Source organism: Balaenoptera physalus, assembly GCF_965194825.1.
Source record: "Balaenoptera physalus genome assembly, chromosome: 12".
In the NCBI taxonomy this organism is placed as follows: domain Eukaryota; kingdom Metazoa; phylum Chordata; class Mammalia; order Artiodactyla; family Balaenopteridae; genus Balaenoptera; species Balaenoptera physalus.
The window spans coordinates 20,401,265-20,429,215 of record NC_138897.1 but is presented as its reverse complement, the minus strand read 5'-3'; the positions used below and the strand labels follow the sequence as shown (position 1 = coordinate 20,429,215).

General features: G+C 37.2%; 1 protein-coding gene across 1 annotated transcript; it reads left to right on the top strand.

Annotated features, from left to right (window-relative positions):
• The first annotated feature begins 113 nt into the window (after positions 1 to 113).
• DYNAP (dynactin associated protein) lies at positions 114 to 27,951 on the top strand. Its single transcript, XM_082416622.1, has 3 exons — positions 114 to 7,419; positions 18,798 to 18,962; positions 21,572 to 27,951. Exons 1-3 carry the CDS (start codon positions 7,339 to 7,341, stop codon positions 22,631 to 22,633), a joined length of 1,308 nt encoding a protein of 435 aa, XP_082272748.1. The 5' UTR covers positions 114 to 7,338; the 3' UTR covers positions 22,634 to 27,951.

Sequence of the window (27,951 nt, the reverse complement as noted above, 5' to 3'; positions counted from 1 at the left end):
CAGGGAGTCTGATTGCTGCAGCTCTGTTTTTTTCCCTCAAAACTGCTTTGGCTGTTCGGGGTCTTTTGTGTCTCCATACAAATTTTAAGATTTTTAGTTCTAGTTCCATAAAAAATGCCATTGGGAATTTGATAGGGATTGCATTGCATCTGTAGATTGCTTTGGGTAATATAGTCATTTTCACAATGTTGATTCTTCCAATCCAAGAACATGGTATATCTCTCCATCTGTTGGTATCATCTTTAATTTCTTTCATCAGTGTCTTATAGTTTTCTGCATACAGACCTTTTGTCTCCCTAGGTAGGTTTATTCCTAGGTATTTTATTCTTTTTGTTGCAATGGTAAATGGGAGTGTTTCCTTAATTTCTCTTTCAGAGTTTTCATCATTAGTGTATAGGAATGCAAGAGATTTCTGTGCATTAATTTTGTATCCTGCAAGTTTACCAAATTCATTGATTAGCTCTAGTAATTTTCTGGTGGCCTCTTTAGGATTCTCTATGTATGGTATCATGTCATCTGCAAACAGTGACAGGTTTACTTCTTCTTTTCCAATTTGTATTCCTTTTATTTCTTTTTCTTCTCTGATTGCCGTGGCTAGGACTTCCAAAACTATGTTGAATAATAGTGGTGAGAGTGGACATCCTTTTCTTGTTCCTGATCTTAGAGGAAACGCTTTCAGTTTTTCACCATTGAGAATGATGTTTGCTGTGGGTTTGTCGTATATGGACTTTATTATGTTGAGGGAGGTTCCCTCTATGCCCACTTTCTGGAGAGTTTTTTATCATAAATGGGTGTTGAATTTTGTCAAAAGCTTTTTCTGCATCTATTGAGATCATCATATGGTTATTTTTCTTCAATGTGTTGATATGGTGTTATCACATTGATTGATTTGTGTATCTTGAAGAATCCTTGCATCCCTGGGATAAATCTCACTTGATCATGGTGTATGATCCTTTTAATGTGTTGTTGGATTCTGTTTGCTAGTATTTTGTTGAGGATTTTTGCATCTATAGTCATCAGTGATATTGGTCTGTAATTTTCTTTTTTTGTAGTATCTTTGTCTGGTTTTGGTATCAGGGTGATGGTGGCCTCATACAATGAGTTTGGGAGTGTTCCTCCCTTTGCAATTTTTTGGAAGAGTTTGAGAAGGATGGGTGTTAGGTCTTCTCTAAATGTTTTATAGAATTCACCTGTGAAGCCATCTGGTCTTGGACTTTTGTTTATTGGAAGATTTTTAATCACAGTTTCAGTTTCATTACTTGTGATTGGTCTGTTCATATTTTCTATTTCTTCCTGGTTCAGTCTTGGTAGGTTATACCTGTGTAAGAATTTGTCCATTTCTTCCAGGTTGTCCATTTTATTGGCATAGAGTTGCTTGTAGTAGTCTCTTAGGATGCTTTGTATTTCTGCAGTGTCTGTTGTAACTTCTCCTCTTTCATTTCTAATTCTATTGATTTGAGTCCTCTCCCTCTTTTTCTTGATGAGTCTGGCTATTGGTTCATCAAGTTTGTTTATCTTGTCAAAGAACCAGCTTTTAGTTTTATTGATCTTTGCTATTGTTTTCTTTGTTTCTTTTCATTTTTTGTCTACTGTGATCTTTATGATTTTTCCTTCTTCTAACTTTGGGTTTTGTTTGTTCTTCTTTCTCTAGTTCCTTTAGGTGTAAGGTTAGATTGTTTATTTGTGATTTTTCTTGTTTCTTAAGGTAGGCTTGTATAGCTATAAACTTCCCTCTTAGAATTGCTTTTGCTGCATCCCATAGGTTTTGGATCATCGTGCTTTCATTGTCATTTGTCTTTAGGTATTTTTTGATTTCCTCTTTGACTTCTTCACTGATCTCTTAGTTATTTAGTAACGTATTGTTTAGCCTCCATGTGTTTGTGTTTTTTACATTTTTTCCCCTGTAATTCATTTCTAATCTCTTAGCATGTGGTCAGAAAGATGCTGGATATGATTTCAATTTTTTAAAATTTCCTGAGGCTTGATTTGTGACCCAAGATGTGATCTATCCTGGAGAATGTTCCATGTGCACTTGAGAAGAAAGTGTAATCTGGTGTTTTTGGATCGAATGTCCTATAAATATCAATTAAATCTATCCTGTGTATTGTGTCACTTAAAGCTTGGGTTTCCTTATTTATTTTCATTTTGGATGATCTGTCCATTGGTGTAAGTGAGGTGTTAAATCCCCCACTATTGTGTTACTGTGTTACTGTTGATTTCCTCTTTTATGGCTGTTAGCAGTTGCCTTATGTATTGAGGTGCTCCTATGTTGGGTGCATATATATTTATAATTGTTATATCTTCTTGGATTGATCCCTTGATCATTATGTAGTGTCCTTGCTTGTCTCTTGTAACATTCTTTATTTTAAAGTCTATTTTATCTGATATGAGTATTGCTACTCCAGCTTTCTTTTGATTTCCATTTGCATGGAATATCTTTTTTCCATCCCCTCACTTTCGGTCTGTATGTTTCCCTAGGTCTGAATTGGGTCTCCTGTAGACAGCATATATATGGGTCTTGTTTTTGTATCCATTCAGCCAGTCTGTGTCTTTTGGTTGGAGCATCTAATCCATTCACGTTTAAGGTAATTATAGATATGTATGTTCCTATGACCATTTTCTTAATGGTTTTGGGCTTGTTTTTGTAGGTCCTTTTCTTCTCTGTGTTTCCCAGTTAGAGAAGTTCCTTTCGCATTTGTTGTAGAGCTGGTTTGGTGGTGCTGAATTCTCTTAGCTTTTGCTTGTCTGTAAAGCTTTTGATTTCTCCATCAAATCTGAAAGAGATCTTTGCTTGGTAGAGTAATCTTAGTTGTAAGTTCTTCCCTTTCATCACTTCAAGTATATCATGCCGCTCCCTTCTGGCTTGTAGTGGTTTGCTGAGAAATCAGCTGTTAACCTTATCAGAGTTCCCTTATATATTATTTGTCGTTTTTCCCTTACTGCTTTCAATAATTTTTCTTTGTTTTTTAATTTTTGCCAATTTGATTACTATGTGCCTTGGTGTGTTTCTCCTTGGGTTTATCCTGTATGGGACTCTTTGCGCTTCCTGGACGTGGGTGGCCATTTCCTTTCCCATGTTAGGGAAGTTTTCGATTATAATCTCTTCAAATATTTCCTCGGGTCCTTTCTCTCTCTCTTCTCCTTCTGGGACCCCTGTAACGCGAATGTTGTTGCATTTAATGTTATCCCAGAGGTCTCTTAGGCTGTCTTCATTTCTTTATTCTGTTCTGCAGTAGTGAATTCCACCATTCTGTCTTCCAGGTCACTTATCTGTTCTTCTGCCTCAGTTATTCTGCTATTGATTCCTTCTAGTGTAGTTTTCATTTCAGTTATTGTACTGTTCATCTCTGTTTGTTTGTTGTTTAATTCTTCTAGATCTTTGTTAAACATTTCTTGCATCTTCTCAATCTTTGCCTCCATTCTTTTTCCAAGGTCCTGGATCATCTTCACTATCATTATTCTGAATTCTTTTTTTGGAAGGTTGCGTATCTCTGCTTCATTTAGTTGTTTTTCTGGGGTTTTATCTTGTTCCTTCGTTTTGTACATAGCCCTCTGCTTTTCATCTTGTCTATCTTTCTGTGTATGTGGTTTTTGTTCCACAGGCTGCAGGATTGTAGTTCTTCTTGCTTCTGCTGTCTGCCCTCTGGTGGATGAGGCTATCTAAGTGGCTTGTGTAAGTTTCCTGATGGGAGTGACTGGTGGTGGGTAGAGCTGACTGTTGCTCTGGTGGGCAGAGCTCAGTAACACTTTAATCCACTTGACTGCTGATTGGTGGGGCTGAGTTCCCTCCCTGTTGGTTGTTTAGCCTGAGGCAACCCAACACTGGATACTACCTGGGCTCTTTGGTGGGGCTAATGGTGGACTCTGGGAGGGCTCACGCCAAGGAGTGCTTCCCAGAACTGCTGCTGCCAGTGTCTGGGAAGCCACAGCCACCTCCCGCCTGTGCAGGAGACCCTCCAACACTAGCAGGTAGGTCTGGTTCAGTCTCCCCTGGGTCCCGATGTGCACACTACTTTATGTGTGCCCTCCAAGAGTGGAGTCTCTGTTTCCCCCAGTCCTGTCGAAGTCCTGCAATCAAATCCCTCTAGCCTTCAAAGTCTGATTTTCTAGGAATTCCTCCTCCTGTTGCCGGACCCCCAGGTTGGGAAGCCTGACGTGGGGCTCAGAACCTTCACTCCAGTGGGTGGACTTCTATGGTATAAGTGTCCTCCAGTCTGTGAGTCACCCACCCAGCAGTTATGGGAGTTGATTTTACTGTGATTGTGCCCCTCCTACCATCTCATTGTGGCTTCTCCTTTGTCTTTGGATGTAAGGTATCTTTTTTGGTGAGTTCCAGTGTCTTCCTGTCGATGATTGTCCAGCAGCTAGTTGTGATTCTGGTGTTCTTGCAAGAGGGAGTGAGAGCACGTCCTTCTACTCCACCATCTTGGTTCAGAGACATCCAAAAAAATCGGTGTTTCGATTAATATCAGATCATGGTGAAATTTGTCATGGAAGTATTTGAAGTGGGTGACTTTATCAATAAATTAGTTTTGTTGTAATCTTTAAGACTACAGTGTGGTTCATTTTATAACAGATGACAGTTTAACAGGCTTTGCATTCTTTGGCCAAAAAAAAAATTACCAGTTGTTAAAAGACCATCAACCACTCTCAATTAATATAGATTTCCACATTTTTTTGACTTAAAATTATGCAGATATCAAAGAGCTTTTCTAGGAGATATTCAGCATACCAATGAGAGTTACCTGTATTTCTTTGCCTGTTATAGTAATCCAGGTGCCCCTCTCTAGCTGTTGGTTTGTGATGTGAAAAAGCACAAAAAGTATTCTTTGGAAAAATTAAGTTCTAAATTTATGCTGAAGATTTAAGTGCATAGCGATTTACTTTGGCTCTTGAAACAGTTCATCAGCTAATGACAATGAGGGTGGGACTTTGATGTTATTTTGTCAGTGACTTAATGATATACACTCTGGAATTTTACCTTCTCAGTGGTTCTGGAACTCCAGGGCATAATATAAATATGTGTGTGTTAGTACTGCAATACTAGATTTTTTTAAAGCTCAAGTAAACTGTGTATTCTAATCGAATATTTGTTCACTAGAGATATTGAATCAATTTTTAAATGCACTGACTTATCCAGTGGTCATGGTTAGTACTAGTGAATCTCCTAACTCACATGGGTTCTTTATTGCTAAGTGACCACATGTCCTGGTTTACATGGGATAGTGTTGTCTCTGTAAAATTAAATTATTAATACTGCTTCCTTTTGCTCTCAGAAGTATTTTGGTTTGGAGTGATAAACTACATGATCACTCTACTTATATTGTCACAGAAGCCATAGTTTCACTGCCTTAGTTTCATTATGGAGGGGTAAAACGTTGTCTTTTACTCCTTCCTAGAATAAATCCCTTCCCTAGTCTTTTCACACCTTTTTTATTCTCTAGATCCAAAGGCCATTTTACTTTGCTTCCATGGATTCCAATGGAAACTTTTAGCTAAAGAATGCATCTATAAGAGAACTTTAGAAATGATGAAAAAATATTTTAAGACATAATCAGTATATGTTTTACTCTACTCCAAGAGAGCAGGAATCTTGACTCTTTTATTCACCATTGAGCACTCAGCCTCTTGCACAATGCTTGGGTATAACAGAGACTCAGTAGTGCTTATTGAAGGAATAAGCAATTAAAAACTTACCCATTTTTTAATTTGAGAAAGTTGTAGTTGCTTTACACACACAATTTTCTTCCCTAAAGATATGAAGACACTCCATGTGCATGCTTGGGATCATTGGTTAGCAAACTATTTCTCAAACATGTTTGAATAAAGATTACTTGACATTTGGCCAAAAAGTCAGGCTCCCAGACTTTTCCCCTGAAAGTTCAGTAAGTCTCAGATGGCTTCAGGCATCATATCTAGGATCTTTTCCAAATCCAAGTCTTTGATATCTTTGTTTCACTTTGTTTTCAAAAGACATTTGCTTGACTTCCTACTAGGCTGTCCATCTTTCTACAAAGTCACTATTAATAAACTAATTATAGAGACAGTATTAGACTGAAAGGAAACTGGGTTCTACCACCCAGCTGATTTTATCACTTCCCCTCTTTGGACACAAATTTCCTCAATCTTAAGATGACAAGGCTGAACTCCAAGATCTCCCAGCCCTCTTGCAGCTCTACTATCAGGTAATTCTTATCTTTGAAACCTCATAGATATCTGGCCAGTTAAAAAGTGCTACATGAGACATTTTCAACAAAAAAGTGTAAGTATTTTGTCTTTGTTGCTTCATTTGTAAGAAATTAACTATGGACTAATTACAAATTGAAGAGATATTTTTAAACTTTTAGGTTATTTAAGCACCATTCTTCATAAATAATTTTCTATACCAGTTTTATTTGGGATTCCTTGGGTACGTGTGTTGGGAGCTGATTGATAACTTTTTATTTGAGGTTAAAAATGATTTCTTAACTCTTTTCAATTGTCTTTTAGATCCCTCCAAAGATATATCTACAGATAAGAAAAAAGTCCTTTGCTCTTGAGTATAATTTTCAGAAGTTAGAAAAGCCCTACCTGCCAAAGTGTCTTGTTACTAAACTGTAAGCAAAATCAGAAGTAATCTTCTGGGTAACTATGCCAAATAGATCTCACAAAAAACGAAGAGAAGGGGCTCTTGGTGAATATATTCACAGAGATTTGTTTATCAGATTAACCGTCTGTATCAGTCTGGGGCTTGGAGACATGTAAGCCAAGTTGTACTATTTTTTTCCAGAAGTATAAATCAAGTAGATTAACATTTTCTAGAAGCAGAGAAAGAGAATAGATTGGAAAAGTTTTAAAGGTGGGGAGGAACCCAAGAAGGTCAAGACTTGATGAGCAGAGGGTCATGAGTGCCTAAAGGTTGTTGCCAGTAAGAGCGGAAAGATGTTCCTGTCTGTTTGGAAAAGAAGCAACAGCAACATTCACTTATTTCAGAATTCTATCTTGAACTGTTCCTGAAGTCAGAAGGAAGAGTTCTGTGAAATGATGTGGTAGGAGAGAGAAGGAAGAATTGTATAATTGCAGTTTCATTCTACCAGGAAGCCGCCTGGTGGCATAGTATTGAGGGTGTCATCACAGAGGTTGGATTGGTTTTCTTGCATCCTCATGTAATTTCTTAACACCCACTTCTTCCTCTAAGGTGGATCCCACATAAAGAATAATTATTATTTAGTCTAATCCACACTAGCAGTGATGTCTCATAGTGGATATTAATCAACTTAATTATCTCTCAAGGTTGCAGGTATAAAGAGCAATGCACAGGCTGAAAAGTATTTCTGGAGTTAAGCTTGTGCTTCAAGAATGGACAGAAAATGTGGGAAATACGTAGTGAGTACTGAACACTCTGGAAACCAGCCGATGAGCATTGGTGGCACCACCGTGGTATGTTCTGATAGTTCAGAGTCTTGTTTTCAATAATAATACAACTCTGATTTTTTTTTATTACAACATGGTTCTTCCCAAAAAGCAATTCTTAATCAGAATTCTACATGAAAGACAATTTTTAGCTATTCTATTACTACTTGTTAATTAGAAAACTTGTATTTTTTTCTGTATATCAATATATGCATTATTAAGAAATTTATTTTAATACTCACTAATCTAAGATATTAGCAATTTGGGGGTAATAATTTAATAAACTGTTCAAATAATTCTCTACAGTTATCATAACTAGAGTATAAGATGACAAATCTGTGGTTGATTGCATTAACAATTTATGTTGTTAAAATGTGATAGATTTTTGTGGTAATTGCCTGGATTTTAGTGTAATGTGTAGATTTGTCAGAACTCAAAGATTTTGTACATTTTTGAAAGTCAGAACATAATCTTGTAAGTGAATTCTATGCCTAGGAAGCAAATTATCTAGCAAGTCCTTTAGATTAGCCTCTACTTAACTACATATGAGTTTCTTTTTTAATAAAGAATTGTATTCAAGGGAATATTAGAGTTCAATTATATACAATATTATTTGACTATTGCTTATGTTTTTAGAAGAAATAATTTAGTACTGTGTGTTTTGGGATTGCCTTTTACGTAACTTTGCCTCTGACTAGAGCCCTTGATACTGGAAACATGTGGAAATGTGTTGAATGAAATCAGTATAAGTTTGAATGGACAGTTAACATTCTGTGAGGAAAAATATTTTTGTCCCCCTGCACTAACAAGGAAGGTACAAGGCAGAGAAATTATTCTCTTGATTCTAGACCAGCACTCCTTTCCCCTAAAGATGTTCTTCGTGGTTCTTCTAGCCTTGCAACTATGTCATTAGGTCTTCACAGTGTCAAGATACTCAGATAAAAAGGTCCCTTTACTAAGGAATTATTCATCTTGAAGATTTCCCTAGATAATAATGAGAGTTTTCAAATAAAGGGCATGTATCTTCATCACTGACTATCTCACTTTACATCTGGATATTTGGACATAATGGTAGAGAAATTTTTTTTTAATTGATGGCCATTTTCACCAGTGGATTATAGTAGCAGTTGAAGTCTACATAAAATAGAGAAATTTCAGAGTTTGTTTTTCCCTCTTAGGAAACATGAAATGGTAATCTCTTAAGTTATGAGCATAGAATTTAAAATTTTAAAATTCTAAAATTTTAAAATTTTATTCTAAATTTTATATAGCTAATGCATATTGGGTGTATGTAATGGAGATTATTGGCTTCTACCAAGAGCTAATTAACTATAATTCATAGCCCCCCAACTTCTCAGAATTTGAACTTTAGAGACTACTCTGCTCTCAGTGCAATCACTCACCATCTTTCTTCTCTTAAATATTTTAAATTCCGGTAAATTGCTCTTGCCAGTGAATTTTTATTTAATTACAAAAGTTCAGAAAAATATTCAAGTTCATCAGCCGTAAACAAACTGGATAGCTGAAGAATAATGATAGTAATAATACAAAGAAACACAAAGCTTTTATATAAATATGTGTAATTTTCTCAAAGCTACCTATTTAAAAACAGATGGAAATTCTTAAAGTGCTTGTGTGTATCATATCTTCTTTTATTTGGTATCACTGCATAACCATTCTCTTTACTTCTTTGGCGTGATATTACACCTTTAGAAAAACAGAACTTGACTAATTTTTTTTGCCTGAGTGTATTCCTTCTTGACTATATTTAATCATAATTATACTCCCTTTTATTCTTAGTTATAGTTGCTCAATGGCCAACGTCTGCACACATATGTAGCTTGATTGTTTTTGTAGAAATTCGAGATTGAGCCAGCAATGTCAATAGCATTTTTAATAACCATTTAGGATTGGTTATTTAATCAATGTAATTGAGAGAGTACATTTAAATAATGCTCTTGCTGTCCTATGAGTAAAACTTAGATAATTCTATAATGTTTTTGAGCTATAACAAATTTATACATAACAATTTATACTCCCATAAGAATATAACACACATTGCTCTCTATCTTTTTCTTAAAACTGTATCTGGAGTGATTTCTCTCTCTCTCTCTTTTTTTTTTTTTAGTTGAAGAAATAATCTTCTATTGTTAGAAAATAACATTTATTCAATTAAAGAGAGCTAATATATTTTAACATAGTAAGTTTATAAAATGTTATAGATGGTGCTGTTGAGGAAATGTCTTAGACTGACTTCAAGAAAAACCTAACCACCAAAACCTTTCTTATTTGAACCCATCCTTTTCATTCATTCACTTTAAAAAATTCAACATGTATTTAAAAGACTTCAAGAATAATGGAGCCTGTGCTCCGCAGCAAGAGAGGCCGCGATAGTGAGAGGCCTGCACACCGCGATGAAGAGTGGCCCCCGCTTGCCACAACTGGAGAAAGCCCTGGCACAGAAACGAAGACCCAACACAGCCAAAAATAAATAAATAAATTAATAAATAAATAAATCTTCCTTTAAAAAAAGAAAAGAATAATGTAATAGGCACACCACCAACCCCACCCCACCGCGGTTTCCCCCCCTGGTGCCCATACGTTTGTTCTCTACATCTGTGTCTCAACTTCTGCCCTGCAAACTGGTTCATCTGTACCATTTTTCTAGGTTCCACATACATGTGTTAATATACGATATTTGTTTTTCTCTTTCTGACTTACTTCACGCTGTATGACAGTCTCTAGATCCATCCACGTCTCAACAAATGACTCAATTTCGTTCCTTTTTATGGCTGAGTAATATTCCATTGTATATATGTACCACTTCTTTTTTATCCATTCGTCTGTCGATGGGCATTTAGGTTGCTTCCATGACCTGGCTATTGTAAATAGTGCTGCAGTGAACATTGGGGTGCATGTGTCTTTTTGAATTACGGTTTTCTCTGGGTATATGCCCGGTAGTGGGATTGCTGGATCATATGGTAATTCTATTTTTAGCTTTTTAAGGAACCTCCATATTGTTCTCCATAGTGGCTGTATCGATTTACATTCCCACCAACAGTGCAAGAGGTTTCCTTTTTCTCCACACCCTCGCCAACATTTGTTGTTTGTAGATTTTCTGATGATGCCCATTCTAACTGGTGTGAAGTGATACCTCACTGTAGTTTTGATTTGCATTTCTCTAATAGTGATGTTGAGCATCTTTTCATGTGCTTCTTGGCCATCTGTATGTCTTCTTTGGAGAAATGTCTATTTAGGTCTTCTGCCCATTTTTGGATTGGGTTGTTTGTTTCTTTAATATTGAGCTGAATGAGCTGTTTATATATTTTGGAGATTAATCCTTTGTCTGTTGATTCGTTAGCAAATATTTTCTCCCATTCTGAGGGTTTTCTTTTCATCTCGTTTATGGTTTCCTTTGCTGTGCAAAAGCTTTGAAATTTCATTAGGTCCCATTTGTTTAGTTTTGTTTTTATTTCCATTACTCTAGGAGGTGGGTCAAAAAAGATCTTGCTGTGATTTCTGTCAAAGAGTGTTCTTCCTATGTTTTCCTCCAAGAGTTTTATAGTGTCCGGTCTTACAGTTAGGTCTCTAATCCGTTTTGAGTTTATTTTTGTGTATGGTGTTAGGGAGTGTTCTAATTTCATTCTTTTACATGTAGCTGTCCAGTTTTCCCAGCACCACTTATTGAAGAGACTGTCTTTTCTCCATTATATGTCCTTGCCTCCTTTGTCATAGATTAGTTGACCATAGGTGCGTGGGTTTATCTCTGGGCTTTCTATCTTCTTCCATTGATCTGTGTTTCTGTTTCTGTGCCACTACCATATTGTCTTGATTACTGTAGCTTTGTAGTATAGTTTGAAGTCAGGGAGTCTGATTCCTCCAGCTCCGTTTTTTTCCCTCAAGACTGCTTTGGCTATTTGGTGTCTTTTTTATCTCCATACAAATTTTAAGATTTTTTGTTCTAGTTCCGTATAAACTGCCATTGGTAATTTGATAGGGATTGCATTGAATCTGTAGATTGCTTTGGGTAGTAGAGTCATTTTCACAATGTTGATTCTTCCAATCCAAGAACATGGTATATCTCTCCATCTGTTGGTATCATCTTTAATTTCTTTCATCAGTGTCTTACAGTTTTCTGCATACAGACCTTTTGTCTCCCTAGGTAGGTTTATTCCTAGGTATTTTATTCTTTTTGTTGCAATGGTAAATGGGAGTATTTCCTTAATTTCTCTTTCAGAGTTTTCATCATTAGTGTATAGGAATGCAAGAGATTTCTGTGCATTAATTCTGTATCCTGCAACTTTACCAAATTCATTGATTAGCTCTAGTAATTTTCTGGTGGCCTCTTTAGGATTCCCTATGTATAATATCATGTCATCTGCAAGCAGTGACAGTTTTACTTTTTCTTTTCCAATTTGTATTCCTTTTATTTCTTTTTCTCTGATTGCCATGGCTAGGACTTCCAAAACTATGTTGAATAATAGTGGTGAGAGTGGACATCCTTTTCTTTTTCCTGATCTTAGAAGAAATGCTTTCAGTTTTTCACCATTGAGAATGATGTTTGCTGTGGGTTTGTCATATATGGCCTTTATTATGTTGAGGGAGGCTCCCTCTATGCCCACTTTCTGGAGAGTTTTTAGCATAAATGGATATTAAATTTTGTCAAAAGCTTTTTCTGCATCTATTGAGATGATCATATGGTTTTTCTTCTTCAGTGTGTTAATATGGTGTTATCACATTGATTGATTTTTGTATATTGAAGAATCCTTGCATCCCTAGGATAAATCTCACTTGATCATTGTGTATGATCCTTTTAATGTGTTGTTGGATTCTGTTTGCTAGTACTTTGTTGGGGACTTTTGCATCCAGAGTCATCAGTGATATTGGTCTGTAATTTTCTTTTTTTGTAGTATCTTTGTCTGGTTTTGGTATCAGGGTGATGGTGGCCTCATACAATGAGTTTGGGAGCATTCCCCCCTCTGCAATTTTTTGGAAGAGTTTGAGAAGGATGGGTGTTAGCTCTTCTCTAAATGTTTTATAGAATTCACCTGTGAAGCCATCTGGTCCTGGACTTTGGTTTGTTGGAAGATTTTAATCACAATTTCAATTTCATTACTTGTGATTGGTCTGTTCATATTTTCTATTTCTTCCTGGTTCAGTCTTGGTAGGTTATACCTGTGTAAGAATTTGTCCATTTCTTCCAGGTTGTCCATTTTATTGGCATAGAGTTGCTTGTAGTAGTCTCTTAGGATGCTTTGTATTTTTGCGGTGTCTGTTGTAACTTCTCCTTTTTCATTTCTAATTTTATTGATTTGAGTTCTCTCTCTCTTTTTCTTGATGAGTCTGGCTAATGGTTTATCAATTTTGTTTATCTTCTCAAAGAACCAGCTTTTAGTTTTATTGATCTTTGCTGTTGTTTTCTTTGTTTCTATTTCATTTATTTCTGCTCTGATCTTTATGATTTCTTTCCTTCTGCTAACTTTGGGTTTTTTTGTTCTTCTTTCTCTAGTTCCTTTAGGTGTAAGGTTAGATTGTTTATTTGAGATTTTTCTTGTTTCTTGAGGTAGGCTTGTATAGCTATAAACTTTCCTCTTAGAACTGCTTTTGCTGCATCCCATACCTTTTGGATCGTCGTGCTTTCATTGTCATTTGTCTCTAGGTATTTTTTGATTTCCTCTTTGATTTCTTCAGTGATCTCTTAGTTATTTAGTAACATATTGTTTAGCTTCCATATGTTTGTGTTTTTTTACCTTTTTTCCCCTGTAATTCATTTCTAATCTCATAGCGTTGTGGTCAGGAAAGATGCTGGATATGATTTCAACTTTTTTAAATTTCCTGAGGCTTGATTTGTGACCCAAGATGTGATCTATCCTGGAGAATGTTCCGTGCACACTTGAGGAGAAAGTGTAATCTGCTGTTTTTGGATGGAATGTCCTATATATATCAATTAAATCTATCTGGTCTATTGTGTCATTTAAAGCTTGGGTTTCCTTATTATTTTTCATTTTGGATGATCTGTCCATTGGTGTAAGTGAGGTGTTAAATCCCCCACCATTATTGTGTTACTGTTGTTTTCCTTTTTTATAGCTGTTAGCAGTTGCCTTATGTATTGAGGTGCTCCTATGTTGGGTGTATATATATTTATATTTGTTATATCTTCTTCTTGGATTGATCACTTGATCATTATGTAGTGTCCTTGCTTGTCTCTTGTAACATTCTTTATTTTAAAGTCTATTTTATCTGATATGAGTATTGCTACTCCAGCTTTCTTTTGATTTCCATTTGCATGGAATATCTTTTTTCCATCCCCTCACTTTCAGTCTGTATGTGTCCCTAGGTCTGAATTGGGTCTCTTGTAGACAGCATATATATGGGTCTTATTTTTGTATCCATTCAGCAAGCCTGTTTCTTTTGGTTGGAGCATTTAATCCATTCACGTTTAAGGTAATTATAGATATGTATGTTCCTATGACCATTTTCTTTATTGTTGTGGGTTTGTTTTTGTAGGTCATTTTCTTCTCTTGTGTTTCCCACTTAGAGAAGTTCCTTTAGCATTTGTGGTAGAGCTGGTTTGGTGGTGCTGAATTCTCTTAGCTTTTGCTTGTCTGCAAAGCTTTTGATTTCTCCATTGAATCTGAATGAGGTCCTTACTGGGTAGAGTAATCTTGGTTGTAGGTTCTTCCCTTTCATCATTTTAATTACATCTTGCCGCTCTCTTCTGGCTTGTAGAGTTTCTGCTGAGAAATCAGCTCTTAACCTTCTGGGAGTTCCCTTATATGTTATTTGTCATTTTTCCCTTGCTGCTTTCAGTAATTTTTCTTTGTCTTTAATTTTTGCCAATTTGATTACTATATGTCTCAGTGTGTTTCTCCTTGGGTTTATCCTGTATGGGACTCTCTGCGCTTCCTGGACTTGGGTGGCTATTTTCTTCCCCATGTTAGGGAAGTTTTCGACTATAATCTCTTCAAATATTTTCTGTGGTCCTTTCTCTCTCTCCTCTCCTTCTGGGACCCCTATAATGTGAATGTTGTTGCATTTAATGTTGTCCCAGAGGTCTCTTAGGCTGTCTTCATTTCTTTTCATTCTTTTTTCTTTATTATGTTCCACAGCAGTGAATTACACCATTCTGCCTTCCAGATCACTTATCCGTTCTTCTGCCTCAGTTATTCTGCTATTGATTCCTTCTAGTGTATTTTTCATTTCAGTTATTGTATTGTTCAACTCTGTTTGTTTGTTGTTTAATTCTTCTAGATCTTTGTTAAACATTTCTTGCATCTTCTCGATCTTTGCCTCCATTCTTATTCCGAGGTCCTGGATCATCTTCACTATCATTATTCTGAATTATTTTTCTGGAAGGTTGCCTATCTCCACATCATTTAGTTGTTTTTCTGGGGTTTCATCTTGTTCCTTCATTTTGTACATGGCCCTCTGCCTGTTCATCTTGTCTATCTTTCTGTGAATGTGGTTTTTATTCCACAGGCTGCAGGACTGTAGTTCTTCTTGCTTCTGCTGTCTGCCCTCTGGGGGAGGAGGTTATCTAAGAGGCTTGTGCAAGTTTCCTGATGGGAGTGACTGGTGGTGGGGAGAGCTGACTGTTGCTCTGGTCGGCAGAGCTCTGTAAAACTTTAATCCACTTGACTGCTGATGCGTGGGCCTGGGTCCCCTCCCTGTTGGTGGTTTGGCCTGAGGAGGCCCAACACGGGAGCCTACCTGGGCTCTTTGGTGCGGCTAATGGTGGAGTCTGGGAGGGCTCACGGCAAGGAATACTTCCCATAACTTCTGCTGCCAGTGTCCTTGTCCCCACGGTGAGCCACAGCCACCCCTTGCCTCTGCAGGATTCCCTCCAACACTAGCAGGTAGGTGTGGTTCAGTCTCCCCTGGGGTCACTGCTCCTTCCCCTGGGACCTGATGCGCACACTACTTTGTGTGTGCCCTCTAAGAGTGGATTCTCTGTTTCCCCCAGTCCTGTCGAATTCCTGCAATCAATTCCCACTAGCCTTCAAAGTCTGATTCTCTAGCAATTCCTCCTCCTGTTGCCAGACCCCCAGTTGGGAACCTGACGTGGGGCTCAAAGCCTTCAATCCAGTGGGTGGACTTCTGTGGTATAAGTGTTCTCCAGTTTGTGAGTCACCCACCCAGCAGTATGGGATTTGATTTTATTGTGATTGTGCCCCTCCTACCGTCTCACTGTTGCTTCTCCTTTGTCTTTGGATGTGGGGTACCTTTTTGGGTGAGTTCCAGTGTCTTCCTGTTGATGATTGTTCAGCAGTGAGTTGTGATTCTGGTGTTCTCACAAGAGGGAGTGAGAGCACGTCCTTCTTCTCCGCCATCTTGAACCCTGTTTTGGATTTTCTATAAACCCAATCATGTCATTTTTTATTTTCGTATTTTATAACTTTATTTTTGTTTTCCTAACAATGCACTGGCTACGACCTCCAATGTAATGTTGAATGGAAGTGGTGAAAGTGAACATTTTGTGTTGTTCCCAAATTCAGGGGGGAAGCATGAAATATTTCACCATTAATTGTGTTGTTAGCTTAGGTTTTACGGAGCTATCCTTTATCAGATTATGGAAAATCTCTTCTATTACTAGTTTGCTCAGAATTTTTATCACAAATTGTTGTTGAATTTTGCCAGAACTCTTTCTGCATTTTTTTTGATATATTCACATATATATTTCTCCTTTATTTCTGTTAATGTGGTGAATTATATATATATATATATTTTTTGTTTCTTTGGAATCATTTATTCATTCATTCAGTCAACCATATCAACAACTACTTATTGAATGTCTGTTCAATTAGTATGAATATGTCAAGTCCTTTTCTTGGTACTGAGGCCACTGATGAGGAAGACATACAAGGTCCTTACTCTCATGGAAATCATGTGACAGTAGGGGGAGAGAGAAAATAAAAAGACAATTTTTGTGGTAAATAGTGGTAAATGCCATGAAAACAATAAAACAGGGTTCTATGAAGGGATGACTTATGAGGGGAGAGAATCAAAAATTTAATTGAATGGTCAGAAAAAGCCTCATTGAGGATGTGACAATTTTGGTTGAAGCATAAATGACATAAAATAACCAGCATTAGGATAGTCTTGGGGTAGAGAATTCCAGACAGAGGGTATAGCAAGTGCAAAGGCTTTAAGGTAAGAATAAACTTGGAGGAAGATGAATTGGACTGGAGCCCAACAGACAAGAGGGAATGTTCTGGGATAGCTAGGCAGATTATTTAGGGCCTTGTAGGCTCCATGAGAAGGGGTTTGATTTTTTCCAAGAGCAATGGGATGCCAAAGCACAGATTTAAGTAGGGTTGTGACATGGTCTACTTTATATTTTTAAAAGACCATTTTGGATATATTCTAAAAGAGCATGAAAGAGCAATCAGGAAGTCACTGAGGTTACCCAGATGAGAGATGATAATGGCTCTGTCTAACAGTGGAGATGAAGGAGGTGGACTCTTTGGGGATGTATTTTGAATTGAACCAACTGGACATGATGATAGATTGGATGTGAGAGATGAAGAAAAAGAAAGAAAAAATTGTGGTGAATTATATTAGCTGTTTTGAATGTTAAACTAACTTTCATTCTAAGTTAGTTTAGGTAGTTGGGTAGACCTCACTTGGTTATGAATTTTTACCATTTTGATATATTTTTGGATTTAATTTACTATTATTTTGTTCATAATGTTTGTATGTATATTCTTCAGAGATTGACCTTCAGAGATTTCAAGGTCAGCTCTTTAACTTCCTATGCCAGGCAGCCTCAAAGTATGGCAAATGTCCTTAGTGGGAAACCAGTCTTATGTTTGTGTTAAGTCCCTTTCTGATAGCAGGATTTTATCTCCTAATCACTATGATACTGCTGAAGACTTTACTCTGCCTTTCCATCCTGACTGCCAGCCTCCTGAGCTATTCCAGAACATTACAAAGGCCTTGTGTTTGGGGATCCCCTATTTTCCAGTCTGTTATGCTGGACTCACATGAACAGCAAAAGTTTTGCTGACTCTTTTGTTAGTCAGAACCTCAACTCATACTCAGAATCAGCGAATGCCCCCAGAAAATAAAATGGTCTATGATTATTAGATCACTTTGGAAAAGCTCTTTCTTCTTTTAAATTTTAAGTAATCTAATTTTCACTTCTTTGAAAGCTCTTCAATTTTATTTATTTATTAATTGATTGATTGCAGTGGGAGAAGTGTCCTATTGCAATTTACTATACCTAGAATCTCACTTCACCTCTTTAGATTTGATTTTCTCATTATGAATAAGACCCCAAAGTGTTGTTCTTTATAAGCCTTGAAGTCTCTAGAATTTTCATTTTGGGACTTTTAAATTCTATTTTATTAAAAAAAATTTTTTTCTGCAAAGAAATTTATTATTCCATACTAGCTGAAGCACACAAATTTATGGCCATGTAGAATTACACAGAAGTATGTAATTTTTTTTATTGAATAAAAGATTCTTTAAATTCTATAGTGCTTTACAATTTTTAGAAGTTTCATGCACATGATTTTATATTGTCTCATAATAACCCCTTTCCCCCCCATCCTCCTCCCCCTTTCCTCTCCCCACTGGTAACCAATAGTTTGTTCTCTATATTTGTGAGTCTGCTTCTTTTCTGTTTTATTCACTAGTTTGTTGTATTTTTTATTTTACAGTATTTGTCTTTCTCTGTCTGACTTATTTCACTTAGCATAATGCACTCCAACTCCGTCCATGTTGCTGCAAATGGCAAGAATTCATTCTTTTTTATGGCTGAGTAGGATTCCACTGTAGATATATATCATATCTTCTTTATCCATTCATCTGTTGATGAACATTTAGGTTGCTTCCATACCTTGGCAATTGTAAATAATGCTGCTATGAACATTGGGGTGCACGTATCTCTTTGAATTAGTGTTTTTGTTTTTTTCAGTTATATTCTCAGGAGTGGAATTGCTGGGTCATATGATAATTCTATTTTTAGTTTTTTGAGAATCCTCCGTACTGTTTTCCACAGTGGCTGCACCAATTTACATTCCCACCAGCAGAGTAGGAGTGTTCCATTTTCTCCACATCCTGTTATGGGACTTATTAATATATCTCTCTACATCAGCTTACCACATAATGATATTTAACAAATCCTTTAAATATGATGAAGGTAAAAGATAATGCCTGAATTTGAATGTCAATAATTATATAAATAATTAAATGTAACTTATGATGACCTAATTAGATTTTCTTTTTTTGAGAAGAAATATAATAAATGTATTTATTTATTCCTCAGTCAGGTTTCAAATGATCTTATTTGATCAAATAAGCCATAATATGACACAATCTAATTTATATTTGTCCGAATTGTATTACTTTAGACACAAAATACAATAGCATCTTATTTTTCTCCCATTCTTTCCTGTACACAGCCATATCTGAACCTTAGAAACGATGAAGCTCAGAGTTCAGCCTGTAAGTTTGCAACATCAATTGATGTAACTGGTGATGCTGGTCCCAATTTAACTGACATCTGCACCAACAGAGGGACCCTTGGACTTTCAGAATTTCCAAACAGAGAATCCCAACGTTGTCAGGTAATGTCTGGGGTGACACTGTTTCTCTGGGTTATGATGTAATCCACATGGAAGTGTTTTTGATCTAATATTAGAGAAAAAACATTCAATCAGTTAACATTGTTCTTTTGAAAATCTACAGCATCCTTTGAACATGTCAAATCACTGAGAGGGAATGCAGAAGAGGTAGATTTATGGGGCTCTTAATTTAAGGAGCCAATGATCTTAATGGAAAGAAAAAACACCTATAAAGTTTAGGGAAAATATATAAGCATCAAAAAAAGAGCAAAGTTTTGGGTTCCTTTTTTTTGAGGACCGAGTAGCTGATGACAACAAATGCATTGACAGTAAATGACATTGTAACCCTTGCTCAGTGGAAGGTGAAGTCATGTGTTAAAGCCCTGGGGCCCTAGTCTGTGGGTGATCTGGCTCACTCTCCTTCCCTTCCTGCTTCTAAGCATAACTGTGGGCCTTCTGTTAGCCTCCTGTTTCTGACCTCGTGTGTTTTCAACCTTGTGTTAGAAAATATTTAGCCCTGCCTTGGTTTGGTGTCCAGAAGCAGATTTCCGGTGTTCTTTACCCTGTTTCTCATTATTCTGTTTTCTTCACCTTGAGATCTGATCTCTGAGTCTTTCCTCCATTCCACCCCCTACTCCAGGTGAAAACTTGATTTTGACTGATTGCTAATGATGCCTGGGAGTTTGGTTCAATTCTTCTGGCTCTGGACTACACGCCTCTTCTGATTAATCCTGCTATAGAGACAGTTTGGAAAGACTTTGATTAAAGAAGAGAGGATAAACTCTTAATGATAAGAAACATTGTGGAAGAAGGCTTTTGATAGAATTATTTAGAGAATATATCTCTGATGATCTTAAACAAACCAGACCAATCAGAGAGCTGAAAGTTATTTTAGATGCCTTTACTTAGCCACAGATGGAAAACATCGTGGTCTAGGAAGTTTAGATTGTTTGTAAGAATTCACACAGCTAGATAGTAGCAGTAATAGCACTTGAGCACAGGTCTCAGGTTAGGTTAAGATGAGTTTTTATTCATCTTACTCCTCTTTTTAAAAATTCAAACAAAAAATGAGGGTAATTTTCCTCTGAGGTGTGAGTATCGTCCTTCCTCTCCTCCCCCTTTGATTTCCTTTCTAAGGCCTAGATGACATGGGGCAGGAGGTGCCATTAGTCATTGGGCTCTCTTAGTTGGTGCCACAAATTCCCTTAGCCTTGGTACCCAATGCCCTTGAACTGCTTCTGATTGCCTAGTGGGTGTCACTCTCAACACCCAAATTGTGGTTTATTGTCTGAGACAGTGTCCACTATTTTGGAACATTGAAGAGTTACCCTACATGCTCCAAAGACATATGTGCTCTTTGTTTCCTTTAGTGCTTGTTTTCAGTCATAAGAAAATGGATAAGAATGAGCTAATTAGTGAAATCAAATGTTTTTTGAGTACTTAGAAAGTGCTAGGACAACGTTATTCATACTGTTTTCTTATTTACTGTTTAGCCTTATTAAATAGGTGATATTATCCATGCAAGGGAATTGAGGCTTTGCAAGACACGGCAAATTTCCACATACCACCATCTATCTAGTAAAAGGTGGATTTAAAATTTAAACCTAAATCTGTTAGATTTCAATGGCTATGCCCTTAATTACTATAAAGCCCTGCCTTCTGAAAAAATCTAATTTGAAGGATGTTTCTTATTCTAATTTTCTCAATAACATTTGGAGGTAGATATTATTATCCCCACTTTTGATACAAGGCAAGTTGAGAATTAGGCAAGTTAAGAAACTTGCTCAGAATATTAATGGTATGGAATTCAAATTCAAGACTCTCTTGTCTCAAGGCTTACATGTTTTATACTATGCAATGTTTCCTCTACAATAACAGATAAAAGAGAGAGATATAAAAAAAAATATATTAAAAAAAAATATATATATAAAAAAAAAAAAGAGAGAGATATTACAAAGTAATATTACTGACATTAATCCCTATTCTAATCTTATAGATTTTTACGGATGAAAAAATAAGATCAAAGAGGTTAACTTCTTACACAGTGAAAATAGCTGGTGGCAGCACAAGCTGGATTTCAACAAACGTATTCAACTCCGATTTTCATGCTGCCATTACTAACCTGTATGAATACCTAGCTAGAATATTTGATAAGCCATTAATTAATGCATTTAAAATGGAAGGCTACAAAGCAGACGCAAATCTGATAGTTGATAGGCCAACGAAGGGAGAAGATTTTATCAGGTGATATTTTGGGTCCCTCAAATCACTGTATGCAACAGTCAGACACACATGTGTTGATACTTCTTTTGATGGTGGGAGGAATAAATGGTTTCTAAGATGACATTTAATATTTCTTTTAGTTTTAAATACATATGAAAAGAAAGCAGACACATCAGTGGATGTTCCTTTATTCCTATTACAAAGACCAAGCCTTTCCCAAATGAAACATTAAACTTGAGCCAATATTTATTACTACAGGCTACTAAGGTATTTTTTATGTTTATACATTCTTCCACTGAAGTAATCTATATATAAAAAGATTATAAATGACATATTTTTTTTGCAACGTTTGGTTTCAACTTCAGTAATTATATTTAAATCCTTTCCAGGTGACACGAAATTTGTTTAGTGACTGGTCTGTGTGGAAAATATTCCTGGCTTGTCTCTTAGCTTCTGTGATAACAATGGCAATTGGAGTACTCATAGTGTCTCTGCTGTATAATGGGAAAAATAATAATGCCCCCATTGTTATACAACTTACTCAAAACCAGGGGGCAATCTCACTGACAGCTGAAACAACCTCAACTCCTAGTTCCGAAACTACGGTTGCGACTAGCACAATAGATTCTACCACAACATCCACTTCCAGTACCATGACTACCATCACTGAGCACACTTCAACAGAACTTACAAGTATACCAACCACTGATTCCACAGAAACCACAATTGCAACAGCTGCCACTTCAACTGTAAACACGATCACAAATATAGCCAGCACTACCACTGAGGGTGCAACCAAAACAGCCACCACTGCTTCCACCACTTCTACTGAGACCACGACTACCACAGTGGCCACCACCACACCTCAACCGACTACCACAACAACGGCCGGCACTACCACAGAGGCTGCAACCACAACAGACACAACTGATTCAACCCCTTCTACTGAGACCACGACTACCACAGTAGCCACCACCACACCTCAACCAACTACCACAACAACGGCCAGCACTACCACTGAAGCTGCAACCACAACAGACACAACTGATTCTCCCACTTCTACTGAGACCACGACTACCACAGTGGCCACCACCACACCTCAACCAACTACCACGACAATGGCCGGCACTACCACTGAAGCTGCAACCACAACAGACACAACTGATTCTCCCACTTCTACTGAGACCACGACTACCACAGTGGCCACCACCACACCTCAACCAACTACCACGACAATGGCCGGCACTACCACTGAAGCTGCAACCACAACAGACACAACTGATTCTCCCACTTCTACTGAGACCACGACTACCACAGTGGCCACCACCACACCTCAACCAACTACCACGACAACGGCCTTCACTACCACTGAGGCTGCAACCACAACAGACACCACTGATTCTCCCACTTCTACTGAGACTACGACTACCACAGTGGACACCACACCTTAACCAACTACCACAACAACAGCTGGCACTACCACTGAGGCTGAAACCACAACAGACACAACTGATTCTCCCACTTCTACTTAGACCACAACTACCACAGTGGCCACCACCACACCTCAACCAACTACCACAACAACGGCCAGCACTACCACTGAATCTGAAACCACAACAGACACAACTGATTCTCCCACTTCTACTGAGACCATGACTACCACAGTGGCCATGACCACACCTCAACCAACTACCACGACAATGGCCAGTACTACCACTGAGGCTGCAACCACAACAGACACCACTGATTCTCCCCCTTCTATTGAGACTACGACTACCGCAGTGGCCACCACCACACCTCAACCAACTACAACGACAACGGCCGGCACTACCACTGAAGCTACAACCACAACAGACACAACTGATTCCACCACTTCTACTGAGAGTATGACTGCCACAGTTGCCACCACTTCAGCTGAACCAGCTAGCACAACAATGGCCAGCACTACAAATGAGGCTACAATCCCATCAGCCACCTGTATCCCTTCTGCAACCTTTGGCATACCTACCACCACGGCAATAGCCACCTCTTTTTCTGAACCCACCAGCACAACTCTTAGCATCATCTTTTAAACTTACCCTGTCACCATAACTCTAAGCATTTTCCCTTACTGAAGGCATTACCACAATTGCAGTTACCATTTTATTTGCACTCAGAGCCCATGAGTACCTGGTTCATATTGACTGAATCTCTGACCACCATTCCTTTTTCTGAATCCAATATTATTATATTATAATACCAGTTCACCCCTTTCTGTTTCACAATGGTAAACTCTCCTCCTCAGCTGAAACTCTAACTGCACAAATCATTCAACACTGTGAACTCAAGTCTGATTCATTTTCATTTCAAATCAACCTATGGTATCAGTTTACCAGAATCGCCAGACACTACTCTCTGCTATTCCATGAATTTACACTACCGCAATTGCTACTTCCATCTCAGGTAGTGACTCTAGTCTGTTTTCTGATATAATGTAAGCATCATCTTCAACCCCCTTTGCTACCTCCCCAGGTAAAAATAAAGTCAACACAGATGCTACCAACTCAGATGACTTTCTAATCACAACACCATAATGACCTCAGTGAAATTATAATCTCCTTAACCGGTAATAGAAACAATAATACCTGTTAGTAGAAAATGTAACCACAGCTACGTCATTTACTATCACAATACAGTTAGCAATTCCACTGCCCCTTCAAATGAATTCATAGCCAGACCCATATTACATCAACAATATACTCTAGCTACAACTTCTACTGAAATTTTGCAATAGGGACCACGACATCAATTAATCCTACAGTCATATTATCATTTCTACACCTCATCATTTCTACAACACAGCCGTTTGTACTGTATGTACTTGTATAATATACTAACCTCACTAAACCCTTCCATACCCTATCAGCTGAATCTATAAGCACTGTAACTTCTACTGGTGTTTTATTCAAAGCTATCCATTACTTATTCATCCGAACCAATGCTGCCTCTCTATTTATTGTAAATCCAGTAAGTCACAACATCATACCCACTTGACATAAATGGCAAATTCAGAATGACCCCTTCCATTGGAACTCTAGTTAGGATGCTTGCAAATTAAATCCTTATGTCCATTGTCATCACTCTTAACTATAACTACTATTAGTACCATAGGTGATTCCAATGTCAGTAACTGCCAGCATAAAACTACAGGGACCAAAATAACCACTTCTAAAACAAGATTACTTAATGACCAATTCAACTAACACTAAAATGATAATGAATTCATCCTCAAAACAATATTTAGATTTAACAATACCATATATTAGACCTGACCATTTAATGTGGATAGTCTCTACTTTGTGAGGTTTTTGATAACACAATTTTCATACAAAGTAAATCCAATCCATTTATTTATGCTGGAAAGCTGTTATGATTAAATAAAAAGTTACCAAATGTGAATACAGTCTTTTACTATTATAAAGTTGTAGTCTCTAATACACTAATTCCATATGTAATAAGGAAAACACATTCTATATCGTAAGAGTGTTTTAAATAGATTTACATATTACCACATCTTCTTTTTAGATTGTGCCAACATTTTTTTCATTTCATTTTCTCTTTAAATCATTTTGATATATAAGTAAAATTTTAAATGTGTTATCACTATTTTCAATTAATAAGTTTGTTTTCTACTACTTTTTGCAGTAATCTTATAAAGGCATTCAATTAAATACTTTCGATAAATATTTACTTATGCCTGCTATCTGCTGAAATACCAGAGAAAATTCAGAAAAAGAAAATAGCAATGCTGAGAGTAATAAACTTACAAATTTGGATTCTATTACTTAGAATCCTTGGTAATTCACAGGTTTAAATCAATGTTGATGGTACACGCACTCTACTGCAGTCCTACTGAATCAGAATCCTCAAGGGTGATCCAGAAATCTATATTCTTCAAAAAGTGTGCAAACAGGACTGATAACCGCTACTTCAAGCAGTGAATTCAGAAGGGCATTGTGACCTGTATCTTTGATGTTAGTGAGATTGATATAAATCAATAAATATTCTTTAAAGCACTAACAAAAGTCAGTTCCATTTGTTGGTGTTAATTTTACCTATAAACAAAGGATGCTGAATAGCGTATAGACACATGAGCACATGGTAGGGACTGGGTATGGAAATGCTTTCCTTACCCAAAAGGAAAAATGCGTTTTCAAGTAATTTAGAACAAATACTTTAGTGGCCACTATGCTAATTAGAAATAATTTTTAACTATCCTTTCAAGTCAGTCTTACAGAGTTACTTTCCCCCTGTATTACCAACCTATTTACTGTAACTATATGCAATTAATGTAATAAAACTTTATTAGAACACTTTAATTCTATTTCCTTCATTATTTTTTTAATTAGTGATACTGTATATTATTTATTAAATGTCTCACTGACTGAACTTTTCTTTTTTTGTTAAAGAAGACATAACTTTTACCACTTTCCAGCTCTACATGTCTTCATTTCATCAGGATGAGACATGTTCTGCAGTAGGTCCACTGTGTAAATAAATACAAGTTTGCTCTGTAAAGGATGGAAGATTTTCTCAGTTTAACACATTGTGGGTGCTCAATGGATTTTTGTTTAATAAATGTTCATCACAGCAACAGTATATTAGGTAAGCTTCCTGAAGGGAGGAACCTGGCCCCTATGTTTAACCAGTGTGTGTACCTGGCAACTAACAGGTAATAAATATTTTGCTCAATAAATGAAAATAGCAAAAATTATAAGAATTTATTATTAAATGAAGATTTTAGAATTGGAATTATACTGTTAAATCATCTTTTAATATACTTTTAATGTTAAGCTATTCTAATTAGTGTAATTTTTCTAAAATGTTTTTTAGTTGAAATACACGTATGTGCAGAAAATGCACGTATCATAAGGTACAGCTCAATGAGTTTTCACCGAGTGAACACACCCATACCCAAATCAAGAAACAGAACCTTACCAGCTCTTCAGAAGCCTGCCATGTGCCCACACCCAAACACCACCTCCTTTTTCCTTCCCCCAAAGTAAACACTGTTCTGATTTCTAACACCGCGGACCACTCTGTCTGATTGCGAACATAGCAGGAATGGGATTGGTATAGTATGTACTCTTTTGTGTCTGACTTCTTTGGCTCAGCTTTTTCCTTGTGAGGTTCATACATGTTTTATAATGATCTGTCTCTGAGGATGAGTGATAGAATCTATATAGGTGTTCCATGTCAAATTCTTTATATCTCCTTGTATATTTGAAATATTTCCTAATTTTCCAAAAGCAGTGTGGCTAGGACACAGCAAGTGTTGTCTGCATGAATGCACAATGAAGTCAGCTGGGGCTAACTTACTTTAGATCTTACATGTTTTGCTAAGTTTTAGTGATTTTCCTTTCCCCAGAGGAATGCCACTGAGGAGTGTTGAGCCGGAAAGTGACATATCTTATTTAATTTTAGGTGGAACAATGTAAATGCCTTGCAGAAAAGGGATTGGAGGACTGAAAAAGTAGAAATAGAAAAATTAGATTTTTGCAGTGGGTTGGGTAAAAGGAGATACAGAAATACATCCTTTCTGAACCTGTCTAGTCCTCACAGCTAAGTCCACCAAACCTTCCAACCTGTAGCCCCTGTTTTACCCCTGTTTCTGCCCAAGTTCCAGAACTGACCATATCAGAGAAAAAAATATATTTAAGTGCTGGGCAGGCATGCTTCATATGCTCATCTTCTGACACTTTCAACCCAGATTAGGTGAACAAGTATCAAATCTCAAGCTCTGAACACTCTGGCAACAGGATCCTGTTCTTTTAAGGCCCCATTCCTGAAGACTGGGTCTTTCCCAGGAACTTTAGCGCCAGGGGCTAAGGCCCTATTGACTCCTGGCAGATCTTGACAGACTGCAAAACTGCAGAGCTCTTAAAGATTTCTAATTTCTGTACTCGGGACACCTGTTGGAAAGTTAAACTTCTCCAGCGTGGACACCTGAGTGCTAATCATCTATCTGCCTAAATCCCAGTCAGGGATTGTAGAGTTTGTATGGTTAGAAGGCTGGCAACCTTGACTGCATTTGCTAAGCCCTTTCTATTTTTTAGAAATAGATTCTTGCATTTCCTGTCCCCATGGACAGTCTATTTCCAGCCCTCAACACCATCCCTGTCTTGTTAACATGCAGGCCTCCCTGATGCATCTTGAGGTAAGTTACCAGCATGTTTATTATTCTTTTCGATATTTTGCTTGATCTCTTTGACTGATTCACTTCTAAATATTTTTTACTCCACTCCCTCTACCTCCCTGCTATTAATCTTTTCTTCTAATAGCTTTATTGAGATATAATTCAGATTATAAGATTTACCCATTTAAATGTATAATTTCTCTCTCCCCATTATTCTTAATGAAAATGTACAATAATTATAGAATGACCTTAATTAAATGATTGTTGGATGAGTGTCTGGGGAAACCTCAGGTTCACACACTAAACTTAGCTTGGGACTCATTAAGTGTTTCTTTAAGATTTGATGGCTCATCAAGGACGTGGGGATAATAACACTTAATTCTTGAGAGGTTATGAAGATTAAGTTATGGTCAGAGGGGTGCACCCACTTATAAAGCCACATCTCCTTAGTATATGTCAGTAATTGTCCTGGAAAGGACTTAACATCCCGGTGTTAAGGCCCATTTAGGGGGCTGCAGTGACATTTTGCAACAACAGATGGTTCTGTGGTGCTATTTTCTTCCTCCCTCCCCCTCCTTCCCTCCCCCCTCCCTC

Bases quoted from the DNA above. Each gene is read 5' to 3' on its own strand.
- DYNAP (XM_082416622.1), top strand. From the start codon at position 7,339: ATGGACAGAAAATGTGGGAAATACGTAGTGAGTACTGAACACTCTGGA. The intron at 7,420-18,797 runs GTATGTTCTGAT...TCCTGTACACAG, and splicing joins GCATTGGTGGCACCACCGTG to CCATATCTGAACCTTAGAAA. The intron at 18,963-21,571 runs GTAATGTCTGGG...AATCCTTTCCAG, and splicing joins GAGAATCCCAACGTTGTCAG to GTGACACGAAATTTGTTTAG.